This window comes from Dermacentor andersoni, chromosome 6 (assembly GCF_023375885.2).
Source record: "Dermacentor andersoni chromosome 6, qqDerAnde1_hic_scaffold, whole genome shotgun sequence".
NCBI lineage: Eukaryota > Metazoa > Arthropoda > Arachnida > Ixodida > Ixodidae > Dermacentor > Dermacentor andersoni.
In genome coordinates this window covers 110,020,401-110,034,463 of record NC_092819.1, presented here as the reverse complement: position 1 = coordinate 110,034,463, position 14,063 = coordinate 110,020,401, and the positions used below count along the sequence as shown (strand labels likewise).

At 50.1% G+C, this 14,063-nt stretch overlaps 1 protein-coding gene across 1 annotated transcript; it reads left to right on the top strand.

Annotated features, from left to right (window-relative positions):
* The first annotated feature begins 6,683 nt into the window (after nt 1-6,683).
* On the top strand, nt 6,684-8,747 carry LOC126522232 (uncharacterized). Its single transcript, XM_050170961.1, has one exon. The coding sequence runs from the start codon at nt 6,684-6,686 to the stop codon at nt 8,745-8,747; it is 2,064 nt and encodes a 687-aa protein (XP_050026918.1).
* The last annotated feature ends 5,316 nt before the right edge of the window (nt 8,748-14,063 follow it).

Sequence of the window (14,063 nt, the reverse complement as noted above, 5' to 3'; positions counted from 1 at the left end):
AAGGAAGCATTTGACGGAAAGCGACAGGCAATGTGAATAGCCACTTCTCCATGTAAACGATACTCTTTCTCTCGGATGTCTCCTACGCCTCGCCACGCCAGCTCACCTGTGCAGACTCCACCAACAAAGATGCCGCGGAGGCACGTGCAGGTCAGAGGCAAGAAGCAGTGGCACTGGTATCGACATTCACCCAATTTCTTTATTTTTCTTACACTGAGGCAGCCAGCACACCTCGAACAGCCACCTTGACTGCGGGAGTGTCAGCAGATTCCTCTTGTACATATGCTCACAATAAACTTCAGTGAACTTAATTTGAACTTAATATTAAACTTGAAGGCAAATGGGACATTGATGAATTGCTTTTTTGAACATTTAGTGTACACATACATGTTATACTTTGCAGTGCTACAGAGCGTATCTTGAAGCTTCCCTCTATATATATTTTGCACCTTTAGTTACCTATGTGTTGTGTAGCCCTCAATGCAGTTCATGTTGTAGCAGCTGCTTTGTCTGTGTATTGCACATTGGATTAAGCTTTTGATATCCACAGGTGCAAAAGGCCTATACTTCTCTCACATATACAAAATAAGGTTATATGTAGTTCTCAGTGTTACAATAAAATAAAACAATCCGATCGTGGAATTGTGTTTATTACAGTAATTCCTATGGCAGTTATTCACAAGCTGACAACTTGAACTGGTAAATCCGTCATGGGAAGGAATTATATGTATACATATAGAAAAAAATGTGTGTGCGCGCGTGTGTGTGTGTGCGTGTGCGTGTGTGTGTGTGTGTGTGTGTGTGTGTGTGTGTGTGTGTGTGTGTGTGTGTGTGTGTGTGTGTGTGTGTGTGTGTGTGTGTGTGTGTGTGTGTGTGTGTGTGTGTGTGCGCGTGTGCGTGTGTGTGTGGGGGGGGGTGTAGGATTAGGGCGGTACGAAAAAACGTACCAACACCATCCTCTAGGCCCATTGCTTTAATATACCGTAAGAAAGCGTACTATGCATAAAGTTCATACAACTAACTCTGATGTTACTACACACACCAGGCGACGCGAGCTACATTTGCCACGACTCGCATTCGCGACTGCACCGGATGCCCTCCATATTATTCTGCTTAATCTTGCTCACTGCACCGAGGCAAAAGTACGATCATGGGGGCAGGTGTCTTTAAAGTATCTCGACCTTGTGAGGCACCGCTGCGCGTGCCAGAGTCTGGGCGAACACTTCCTGGCACACACCTGCCTCGGCGGCCCCAACCTACGTACCGTTCTGCTTCGAGCTTTCATCCCCCCACTGTCCCTTGGGTGCCCTGGTGTTCCTGCGCTGCCTAATTATAATCTCAGGTGCTCTCCTGAGACTTCCGTTTGTCGGTTACATGTGCCCTACAGCAGGATCAGTACTTCAACAAAAAAAAAAAACGATCTATCGTCGCGACGACAGATCGTGACAGCGGCTTCTACAAAATACCGCGCCCGTGCGAAGAGAATTACGGAACGCCAACGAGGAATCTGACCACAGCTTCGAGCTCCAAACTCGTAACCTCGTCGAGTGACACTCCTGCAACAGGCGTGACCGCTGAAAACCGCACACCGCTGGGAAATTCAACAGGACCATCCTTCGTTTGCATAACTGCCATCTGCACGGCTAACATCTACCACACCCACACCATCCCGCAACATAGAATAAACAGCCCAAACACACGGCTGCACGCACACCACATCACCACACTACAAGCGAGACGCCATGCTGCTACGCTGCTACGGTTCCCAGATTAAAACTGACTAGTGTCAGCAAGTCTAGCAAGCGTCTCAGGAGCTGGCAACCTGGGCGCGTAGCAACATTGTGGCGCTCTTGCCGTTCCCTATTTCAATGCATGGACCCTATGGGTAGCTTGTCCTCTAGAGTCAGTATAGTAACTCTATGATCTCTGGCCTTCTGGCCTCCTTGAAACCCTTGGGTTCAGCGAGAGCAGGGGAAAAGTAAACACATCCGCCGTAGCGATTAGTAAGCGGCGATTGGAAGATTGGTGGGAGAAAGTACGGAAACGACAAACAACGGAGGCGTGCAAAAACAAAGTTCACAATAGGGGTTCACAAAGTTGGTGATGGGAATTCATCGTGGGTTTTCGTTTCCATTTTTTTTTCTTTTTTTTTTCTTTTTTAACATAGGTAGGACATTAGGCAATATAATAAAAAGGGCTTGGTGGAACAACCTACTGCCCCGTTCCAAAAGGGACGCTCATAGCATTCATCCATCCATCTGGAGCTCCGCCGGGATGTGAGCGGACCAATCAGAGGGCGCGCTGGGGGAGAGGTCAGGACAGGGGAATAGGAGCACATTTCGTCGGCGCGCATGGGCGCGCGCCCATTCGCCCGCATTCGCCCATGGATTCCACTTGATGCGAGCGGCGGAGGGAGCTCGCACGAGAGCGGCAGCGCCGACGTCGCGCGGATCCCGAGCTTAGAGAGGGAGAAGCGCAAGCGGAGGAAGCCGCTACGGCCGAGGATCGAGAACGGGAAGCGCAAGCCAACCCCCAATTTCGAAAGTAGGAGGCCGAGCAGAGACGTCCACGCAGAGAGGTTCCTCCCACGGAGGGTGCCCGTGGACGGTTCCAGAGAGAATTCCTCGACCGTGAGTGCGACCACAGCTGCAAGCTGTGTGTTAGACTGTGGTTTCACCGCAACCTCACGCAACTAAAGAGTGCGCGCAATCCGGATCCGAAGCTTGAATCTAGCAAAACGAAGACAACGAGACAAAAGACTTTTATGAAAATCGCGCTAAACACGAGTTCATATTTCAAAAAACAACCACTAGCTTCGCTGTTTTGAAAGCTCTCACTGCGTGGAACTGGCTTTACTTTTTAGTCGCTTCTTCGTACTCTCAACTTTGATTTCACTTTTATGTGTTCTTTAATCATGACCGACTACGCTGTACATTGTCCATTTTTCAAACGTGACATATGGCGAAATTACGCTAAACCTGGTGTCCTGGCGCGACAGACATGGGAGCGGATGTACAACGGCTACGGCCTCTACTCGGACCACTTGAGAGGAAGGGGCTACGCCGGCTGTTGGAGTGAAAAAGCCGTCCCTGATCGATGAAGGTAAGGAAAACAAATTAGTGGTTGCTAATTTGTGCTTCTGTAGTTCATTATTTTCGCTCAAAAACCACTTGGCAGGGGACGGCGCAAGTGTCACGAGCACGGCCAGCGCTGTTTTTTCCTCGTCGGTTGCTACAGCGCCGGGTGCTCTCTGACGTTACGCAGCGAAATGTGCTCCGCGTGCGCCAAGAAACCACGTACTCGTCTGCGGTAGGCGATATTCCCGATTATAGGCCAAACTAAAATAACCGAACGGTTTTTCGCTGACAATGCGCGAATTCACGTTCCTAAAGTCGCGTCTCGCTTGGAGCAACGCGGTGAAGCCCGTTCTTGCCGCGCGCTGCCTTCTTTCTCCCTGAGCTTGGTTTGCCGCTTTATGGCAGAAATTCTTTCGGATAAAAAATTACAACACTCCAAAAAATTTTACACCCTTTGGTGCTTACCTTGTCCGCAAGCAATAATCGTCGTCTGCCTTGCTTGCGTTTGCTCTCTGGAAAACTAGGCGCTCGCTATTTTCCTGTCGAGAACGCTATGTCAAGCTGATGACGCGCAAGCCGTTCGTGACTATAGGAAGTACCGGGCTCGCAGCGTTATAGAAAAGGAATGCGGGCAAGACAGGTGATTGTTCGGGCACAATATAAAACCCAAAGGGTGTAAACTTTTTAAAGAGTGAACGCTCAGTTGCTCAGCACCTTTAAACTATTGGAAGTTTATCGTCTGCAATTGGTATTTCGCAAAAAAATAATCTGAGGCCAAATTAAATAAAACGCTCAATTACGCAGTCATTAACACGATGAATAAAATACTTTCATCGATAAAGAAGAGTAGCTCTAAGAAACTGGTGCCTTGTATTCTCAGCCAGGTATTGAGAAACCAGCAATGCTTAACATGTTACATGACTATATAGGAGCGCTAAAACCTGGAACATTGCTTATTAAATTTTGCGATTTCTACTTGAAAGCCTGCAACCGAAATTAATCAGAACAAACCTGCATGGATTGAAGGTGCTATTTTACGAAAACATTTCTATTTTTTGTCACGAGCGCTAGAAATTTCATAATGAACGGGCTTTTCATGTCGTGTTTCCATAAACGTGAAGCGATGTCATATGGCACGCATGTGTTGCCAATGGAATTCGCTTTACAGTAGAACATGACACCCATGCATAGACAGGGGGCATGTGCTTGTCCTGTGTGCCGGTGTGTAGTGTTCCTTGAAACGACGTGCAACTTCGGCGAAAATTTGCCAACTAGCCTGACAAGATGTTCTGATAATGCATCTGTCTTTACAGGTTATACATTGCCGCAGTAAGGCCAAAAGCGGAAAATATATTCACCAGAGGCCGCAGGCGTCACCAACGGACTGGGAAATGATACGTAAACGTGTCGCAAGTCAGCGAAGAGCTGCCGAAAGATTACCACGAGGGAAGCACAAGAGAAGTTGGTTTATCATGTGAGCCCAGAGATCTACCAACTCTTGCAGCGCCAGGTGACGCCCCATTATCGCAAGAGGAAGGGGAAGGACATGGAGTTGTGCGGTGTGTTACCGAAAGATAAGCTAAACAACAGTGCACTATAAGAACTTTTTTGCTCTAATAAGTGTCGCATAGACCTGCAGCAGTAGTTCTGCTATGCGTGGCTTATACTGCACATAAATGACATCGATCTGGATCTCAAAAACCAGCGTGAGAGGAAACCAGCTGCATAAACAAAGCTCCAAAAGCTTGAAAATTAATAAAAAAATTTGTTTACTGATATTGTGTTCTTTTTGTAATTCCGATATCTCTTAGTGCGGTCTACTGATGAGTCTATCGTTAGAAAATATTCCGGCATATTTCAATATTTGAATAAACATCGTGCAACGTGTTCTTTCTGCAGACAGTCATTGCTCGCACACTTGCACGCTCTTCAAAGATTATTACATAGCTACCATACATGGACCTAGGATGCTAGAATCTTCTTCAGCTTACTCCAGTAAAGTACTAATGTTCCTCGACACTCTTCAGTGGTTTCATTAATATGGCAAAAGTGCGAGGTGGGGAGGGGGTGGGAGGAGGGGGGCGCCTTTCGACAAAGTCAAGAATAATCTTAATAAGTAAAGAAGGCATGCTGTGCCAAAACGAGTGTTCTAGAAAAGTTGAAATGTGTCGACATAGAAATTCTCATAACGGATGACCTCCAGTCAATTATTAAACTCGTAACATAGCTCTAACACCTCTCCTATATGTTTCAAAAAGGTCGTACGAGAGTGAGCCTATAGGCTCTGTTAAAGAAAGTGCGTATTGTACATTCAGCGTATGAGAGGAAGGTCTTAAAAACCATTAAAAAGAGAATTGTGCTGAGCATGTTTCCCTGATGCATTGAATGCAGCCGACTTGCGTTGTTTTTAGAAAATATTTCTACATGTCCCAAAGCTACGCCTTCAATAATACCTAAGTGCATCACTCCGTCCTTGCCCCAACCTCTACTGACGATGAACCGCCGATTGACACATGCTTCTCCTGCATTTACTGTTTCTCAACAAAAATACTTAGAGCTATTTGTTGTATTTTGTCACAAAGTGCGTGTACTCCTCGGCGTCACCCCAGCGCCGCCAAGAGTTCCCGCCGCGGCGTGACCGGCGCGGGGAGCGCTCTCCCTAGATCCCGCCGGCACCGAGACGGGTTCCTCACGTGACAGCCGGCGCGCAGCGAGAGAGAGGGAGAGAGAGAGGAGAGGGAGACGAGCATGGAGTGATCTGCGAGAGGCGGGCAGAGTTGTTGGACCGGCGAGGCAAGCGGCACGTGAATTGGACGTCAGGCAGGCGTGAGGACGGCGGCCTGAGTCCCCGTAGCCGGAGCCTCCGTAGACGCGACCCCGAGTCCGTTCCGATCTTCGGCCGCGACGTGCGGTGACGGCGGACCCAGCAGCCCGGCGCCTCCCCAGCTCGGACGTCCTACTCGACACTCCGCAGATAAGCCTACGCCACGTGTTCAGCAACTCTCAGAACTTTCCGCCGGACTGTATTTTTTTAATCGTGTTTAATCTTTCATTTATTTATCCATCGCTTGTTACTTCTTTTATGTTCTGTTAGTGTAGTGCTTGCCGTATTTATTGTCGCGTGTATTTTTCATTTCTGTCGCGTATTTTTTGTTTATTTGCGAGTCTTAGCAGCTCCCACGTGGTGGGCTTAGTGTCGCGCGAGTGGCGTCAGGGCGTGTGTTGTGCGACCCGCACGCCTTCCGCGAGCTAGGACCCACTACTGGAAGTTTGCATGTTTTTTTTTCCCATTATGTCTCGGACATGATTTTATCTTATTAAATTGAATGTGTGTGTTGTACGTCGCCTCCCGTCTCATGCTTCTGGTTCACGGTCGATCAGGCGTGGACCTTATCGCCGGTCAGCAGTCGAACCCTCAATAAACGCACGCGGGGTGGGTTTGTTGTCGCCCCATCCCCTCCGGTTCGGAGAGTGCGACTAGCTCACCATCAATCTTTGACAACTGGCGTCCGCACGACAGGACTTGCTGACCACGATCTGCCGTGAACACGAGGCATAGAGGGCAGAACAAACGCGTTCTGTCAAAAAGCGTAAAAGGGCCGAAATATGGCCGAGGAAGCGGAACGATTTGTTGCGGTCGGGAAGCAGCTGGGCCTGGAAGGGACAGCGCTTCAGGAATTTTTGCGCGAGGAACGAGCGGTGCATCGCGAGCGCCTTAAAGAACAGGAGCAGCGAAAGCGCGAAGACGATGAGCGCGACAAGGCGCGGAGCGACCGGCGTCTCCTCGAAATAGAAAAGGAGCTTGAGCTACTGCGCGCGAAGAGTGATTGCGCAAGCAGTAGTGGTGGCTCCGAAAGCCTGCCCAATGCAGGCCTAGTGACAGCGCAGTTCGCGGGGGTCAGTCCCCAAAGACTACTGGCACCCTTTAACGACAAGTCGGACGACCTCGACGCATACCTGACGCGCTTTGAGCGAGTGGCCGAAGCCCACGGATGGGCGAGGGAACAATGGGCCACGGCCCTCAGTACGTGCCTGACGGGCGAAGCCCTTAGTGTGTTCGGCCGCATGCCAGCGTCGGAGGCGTTGGCCTACGACAAGGTTAAACGGGCCCTCCTACGTCGTTTTCGCCTCACAGAAGAGGGCTTCCGGAAGAAATTCAGGACGGAAGCGCCCCAGGATGACGAAGCGCCATCGCAGTTTTTCGCCCGGCTCGAGAATTACTGGGAGAGATGGGTCCACCTCTCGGAGGCCACGATATCCTACGAGGGCATCAAAGACCTCCTCCTAGCCGAACAGTTTCTTGAAAACTGCGAGCCCGCGCTGGCGATGTTCCTGAAGGAAAAGAAGAGCCGGGACACCCTGGATATGCTCCAGAGGGCCGACGAATATGTGAGCGCCCGCGATACAATCAACTTCGGCAAGCGTGAGGCACAACAAGGAGGGCAAGCCGGGGAGAATCCAGACGCAGACCGAGGCAGGCGACAATGCCACAGTGGGACGGGGCTCCGTTGTTACCTATGCTCACGACCGGGACATGTGGCGTCACAATGTACGAGCACCAATAAGAAGCCGGAACCGTCGAACAGGGAGCAGCCGGCCGCTAGTAATGTTTTGGCTTGCCTTGAGGAGGATGGCTACTTCGAATTAAAGGATGGCCAGCACGTGCCCGTCGTAAATCTAGGCACTTCACCAGGCATGGGCGATCTGCCTGTCGTCGAGGGCCGGGTTGCCGGGCACACTGTGAAGGTCCTGAGGGACAGTGGCTGCAACCTCGTTATAGTCAGCCGTGACCTTGTCCAGTCGTCGGATATGACAGGCCGGTACCGAGCCGTCTACTTCATAGACCGTTCGGTAAGAACTTTGCCCGAGGCTCGAATCAGAATAGACACGCCCTACTACCGAGGAGAGGTCCTGGCGGCATGCATGCAGGACCCACTCTTCGACCTTATCCTGGGGAACATCGAGGGTGCCCGAGCCCCGGCCGAGCCAGACAGCGCGTGGGGTGAAGCCTTCGTGCGGGATGAACGCGACTGGGCGGAGCCCTCAATGGCAGAAAGCCAGCCTCCGGCTGCAGCTGCTGTTATCACACGCCGGCAGACACAACAGCAGTACTCCCAGGCGTTCCGGAGATTGCAGGTGCCGTCCACCCTGGCTGGGGTCACTCCCGAGCAAATGAAAAGGGACCAGCAGCGAGACACTACCCTGCGAAAGTTCTTTCAGCTACACAGGGAGCAGCGCAGCGGGAAGTGCAAGGGGGGCGGATCATTCAACATCCGAGTGAGGGACGGCCTGCTGTACCGTGAATACGTGCCAGACTCGGGATCGAGCACGGTGCAGCTGATAGTGCCGAGGCAACACCGCAGCAAAGTCCTGCACCTTGCACACTGCGGTCTAATGCCGGGTCACCTCGCAAAGAAGAAGACCGCGGACCGCATACTGGCCAACTTCTTTTGGCCGGGAGTGCATGAAGATACACGCAGGTTTGTCGCTTCATGCGACATTTGTCAGAAGACGGCCAGCAGTGGGTCTGTAGGGAGGGCACCGCTCAAAAAGATACCTCTAGGAGGGCCAGTTCGCGAACTCGCGGGTTTGGGCCTTGCCCTACAGGAGTACGACTTTAACGTGCTCAGCGTCAAGGGTGCGGAGAACGTGGGGGCCGAATTGGCATGAATGGGTAGAGGAGTTCGTCCAGATTTTAGTTGTCTCCGTTTTGTTCTTTTTTTTTTTCACTAAGACTACTCCGTCCATCGTGTTGCTTCATAGCCTCGTTGAGGTTTGCCTTGTATTTTATCTTTTTCATTGTACGTCATGTGCTCATAACAGTGCGGGGACATTGCGGAAGTGTGGTGCAGTGGTTTGTGCGCGACTGTTCGCGCAACTCAAGAACGCTCATCGACGCGGTGGTGCGGGTAACCATCGGCAGCGATCAGAGGCTTTTTTCAGTGCGCGCACACGACTTTGTGTTTTGTTTTGAATGTTATTCTATAACATTCTTGTCGCCGGGGTGGTGTCACAAAGTGCGTGTACTCCTCGGCGTCACCCCAGCGCCGCCAAGAGTTCCCGCCGCGGCGTGACCGGCGCGGGGAGCGCTCTCCCTAGATCCCGCCGGCACCGAGACGGGTTCCTCACGTGACAGCCGGCGCGCAGCGAGAGAGAGGGAGAGAGAGAGGAGAGGGAGACGAGCATGGAGTGATCTGCGAGAGGCGGACAGAGTTGTTGGACCGGCGAGGCAAGCGGCACGTGAATTGGACGTCAGGCAGGCGTGAGGACGGCGGCCTGAGTCCCCGTAGCCGGAGCCTCCGTAGACGCGACCCCGAGTCCGTTCCGATCTTCGGCCGCGACGTGCGGTGACGGCGGACCCAGCAGCCCGGCGCCTCCCCAGCTCGGACGTCCTACTCGACACTCCGCAGATAAGCCTACGCCACGTGTTCAGCAACTCTCAGAACTTTCCGCCGGACTGTATTTTTTTAATCGTGTTTAATCTTTCATTTATTTATCCATCGCTTGTTACTTCTTTTATGTTCTGTTAGTGTAGTGCTTGCCGTATTTATTGTCGCGTGTATTTTTCATTTCTGTCGCGTATTTTTTGTTTATTTGCGAGTCTTAGCAGCTCCCACGTGGTGGGCTTAGTGTCGCGCGAGTGGCGTCAGGGCGTGTGTTGTGCGACCCGCACGCCTTCCGCGAGCTAGGACCCACTACTGGAAGTTTGCATGTTTTTTTTTCCCATTATGTCTCGGACATGATTTTATTTTATTAAATTGAATGTGTGTGTTGTACGTCGCCTCCCGTCTCATGCTTCTGGTTCACGGTCGATCAGGCGTGGACCTTATCGCCGGTCAGCAGTCGAACCCTCAATAAACGCACGCGGGGTGGGTTTGTTGTCGCCCCATCCCCTCCGGTTCGGAGAGTGCGACTAGCTCACCATCAATCTTTGACATATTTATTGTCTTCGAACTGTGCCATTTATGCCTAGATCACGATAGAACAAAGTGTATGACAAATTTTAAGAAACATTGCAATATGCTCGTGAGGAATTTCATGTTGATACCTTGTTCGCAATGTTACAGATCTGAATGAAGCTTTATTGGTTTTATGTGTTGTATAGCGTAACAAACCCAAATATGAAAAAACTATAGCCATTTTCAGTATCATTTGCTAAATATCGGCACATTAGCACGATGAGAGCTATGCAGAAAAGTGAGTAGGTATAGCATGCTGTTTGGACTAGCAAGTACACCCGTTGTATGGAATAAAAAGAAGTGTTTTTTACTGGTATGCGAAAACTGTGGATCTGCTGCTCTGGATAATTTTTTATTCACAAATAACTGTTGCGCAAAAATTTCTTTGGTAGAGTTGTGTTGTGCACAGCAAACAAACATGCCGTCTGTAGCAATTTTCTGTCTGAGTAATTGTAGGAAGCTGTCTTACGTAAGAATGATCCCAGTACAGAATGCGTCAATTTGTACACACTAATGATATACTCAGCTCTAAATGATTGTATTGAGTATTGAATGCCTTGCTGTGCGTTAAGTTGTTAATAAAAACAGTGAATAAACCAAATTTTTTCTGTCTAATGTTTTGCCAAAACAAAAATAGCCGCGTGACATGGCATGCTGGCTCGAACATCTTGACCAGAAAAAGAAAAGTTTTCGCGCAGATTCGTTGCGCCAATGTTGTGAGCAAGAAAAGAAAATTAGAAGCCGAAGGGTGCTGAAAAGAAAATATAGAAGAGGAAAACAATTTGTAAAAATTAATGAAGCGGTGTTGGTTTCCGTTGCCGCCTGCAAAGAAAGTCGTGTGCTCGTGGGGCGCATAGCAGACGACAAGCCGGATGGCATTTCCCCCTCGCGCATCAAAAAAACTGTTACCATGGAATCATGCCTTATTTTTCCTGTTTTTTTTTTCCCTGTCGGAGTTTGGCCTACCAAGCAGGGGATAAATTGGCACTCCTGACGCAATTCCCGTTTACCTGATCTAGCCGTGGTGGCACTTTAAATGTCGCTTGCGACGTACTTGCGCATGACATGGCAGCCTCTAAGCATGACATTGGCCTTCATGGACAAAGCTTTCGTTATCACCAAGAAAGGATCTGGATTTCAGGCGGTACCTTGGTGCTTGCTATCCAGACTAGAGAAAAAGCTTAATCACGGCAATAGCACTATTCCGTCTGCATACGCAAGTTGGCTAGGCCGGGTTTCTAACAGTTTCTGTTTACAAACAAGGACTGTTTGCAAATGAGTGGGACCTCTTATCAGTCATATGCAATAGAATCTCTTTGTAACGAAGTTGAAGGGAGAGCTGAAGTTATTTCATTATATCCATTACTGCCCTTCATTGCAATATATGCGCCTTGTCATGTACAAATTTGCACTTGCATAAAGACGGCATTGTGGCCAACAGAACGGATACGGGCCACATGCACGCTGATATTTTTATAAAACAGCAAAAGTAACTTCGGAGCGTCCTCAAAACGTGACTTCTTAGCATCTGACACAATTGCGTTTACAATAGCTGCTTTCTTTTTCAATGCGATGTTTCTTTTGCGCTTTCAGTTGGCTCGTGTCCAGGACCGGATTAAGAAAAATGAGGGCCCTGGGCTAATGCGCATGCACGCTCCCTTTCCCTATACTGACCCCCCCCCCCCTGTCACCTGCTACGCTACTTGAAATATACCATGTTTCATTTTAATTCCAATAAATTAAAAAGAACGAAGTGCGATCGACGGGATTATTATTATTGTTATTATTATAAAGAAAACAACAAAACTTGCTTGAAACGCGTTCTGTTGTAAACACCAACACATATGTTCACTTTGTGATTAATCTGCATTCTGTTTTCAGCAAAACCTAGGCTTTAAGGAAAAGTTTAGTGCACTCAAGACGAACAAGAACGTAGAGAAAACAACACAGCTCAGATGTCGATCCTTCTGAAGCTAGGCTTCGTTTGCATCACTAAGTTTAATCCCGTGAGGAGACGCATGGTTGTATACAAAACATTCTTTATTAAAATTCAAACATCAGGCTGCATTAATCGTTATACACGTTACTCTATAAATATTGTGACCCTCTTACGTGCATAGTGGTTTCACGCCTCAACAAACAGTATGCGGGGGCACCGAAGAGTGGTGAACGAGGAAGACGACGGGTGGCTGGCTAGCTGAATCTCGACAGGCGCTCAGCTAATCAAGGCTATCGCATCTAACGCTACCCGGCTTCAAAGTAACGCCTTTTGTGGGCGTAACAGAGTGGTGGAGGTGCGGGGTACGACACAACGTACCACGGAGTCGCAACATCTAGAACTTCGCCGGAGCCGCCGTCTTGCCGGTCTCTTGCCAACGACTTTCCCTACGGCTCAGGACGGAGGTGGACAAATGCCAGCTCTAGTTTCACCTGCTCAAAGGTCAGCGCTAGTTGGACCTTTGCAGCACTACATGGAACCACGCTCGTTTGCGGGAAAAATGGGCGAAGACGTCGACGAGTGGCTGACGCACTACGCAAGGGTGAGCCGCTACAACCGTTGGGATTCTGTCACTCAGCTTGAATATGTCGTACTCTTTCTGAGTGAGACAGCGCTGATGTGGTATGAAAACCATGAAGACTCCTTAACATCGTGGGAGCGCTTCGTCGAGGAAATTAGGAAGTGTTTTGGCGACTCCTACGCCAAACAGAAACGCGCCGAGAGAACACTAGCTCAAAGAGCTCAAGCTCCTGGAGAAACATGCACTATATACATTGAGGAAATCCTCAAGCTGTGCAAAATCGTAAATTCGCAGATGTCTGAGGAAGACCGAGTCGGACATCTCGCCAAAGGAATTGCAGAAGATGTATATAATTTCCTCATAGGCCGGGAACACGTTGATTCCGTTTCAGATGTCGTGCGTCATTGCCGTACGTTTGAGACGTTGAAAACACGTCGCATTGTGCCAAAATTTGGACGCCTGGCGAATGTGACAACCGTTGCCAGCGCCGATCAGAGCCCGTCCACCGATATTTCGTCTACTATACGGCAGATCGTGCGCGAAGAACTGCTGCGGCACCAGGAACTTGTGCGCGACGTCATACGACAACCTGATGCTTATTACCCGCAACACATGGCGCCTGCCGCACCCTGCGCTTCCTGGCAACCGGCGGTATGTGTCACAGACGTCAACCACAGAGGAGCTCCATGGCCACGTGAGGGCACATTTACGCCCGAACACCGACTTGCAGAACATCCTCGACCCAGCAGGCTTGCACGCAGACCGACCGTTCCTCCTGTACAGCAGGCTCAGCCGCTTCGCTCTGCTACACGACCCCCCACGGCTGAGCGCTTCGAAGGGCAGTTCATCGATCGTCGTTTACCTGTGTTTTATAGCTGTGGCGACTTGGGTCACATTGCCAGGTACTGCAATCGCCGCCAACACCGAGGTTCGACCGATCGACGATGTCTAGGCGGTACCACGCTCCTCTGGGCGAAACATATTCGCCCTCGCACACATATTTAGGAAGCTTGCCTCACCAGCACCCGGAGCCGCTGCGGAACCGTTCTCCAGCATCCGATCGCAGCTTGACACCACCACCCGCTCCTCGTATAAGCCGATCGCCCTCTCCGCGGCGTCGATACCCGTCGCCACCTCCGGAAAACTAGCCAGCGCGGCCGTTGGAGGTGAGGTCACTGGACAATCTTCGATGCCGACAGAGATACCTCCGACCATTTGTATGTTTAAGAATAAGGTGTCTATTTTAATTGACGGGGTTTCATCTATGGCCTTAGTCGACACGGGAGCAACCGTTTCAGTGATGAGTCTTGCGTTCAAATGCCGTAGGACGAAGAGTGATGTTTCGTTGGGACCGTGCCGATACGTTTCGCGGAGTGAGTGGGGAGTTGTTGTATCCTGTGGACGTGTGTAATGTAGACGTTACCTTGGGTGGTCAAATATTTAACGCGGAGTTCGCTGTCCTACCTCATTCTACGCATGACGCAATCCTGGGCCTTGATTTTTCGAAA

What these genes read in the sequence shown, in the direction of transcription:
- LOC126522232 (XM_050170961.1), top strand. Translation starts at nt 6,684, where the DNA reads ATGGCCGAGGAAGCGGAACGATTTGTTGCGGTCGGGAAGCAGCTGGGC.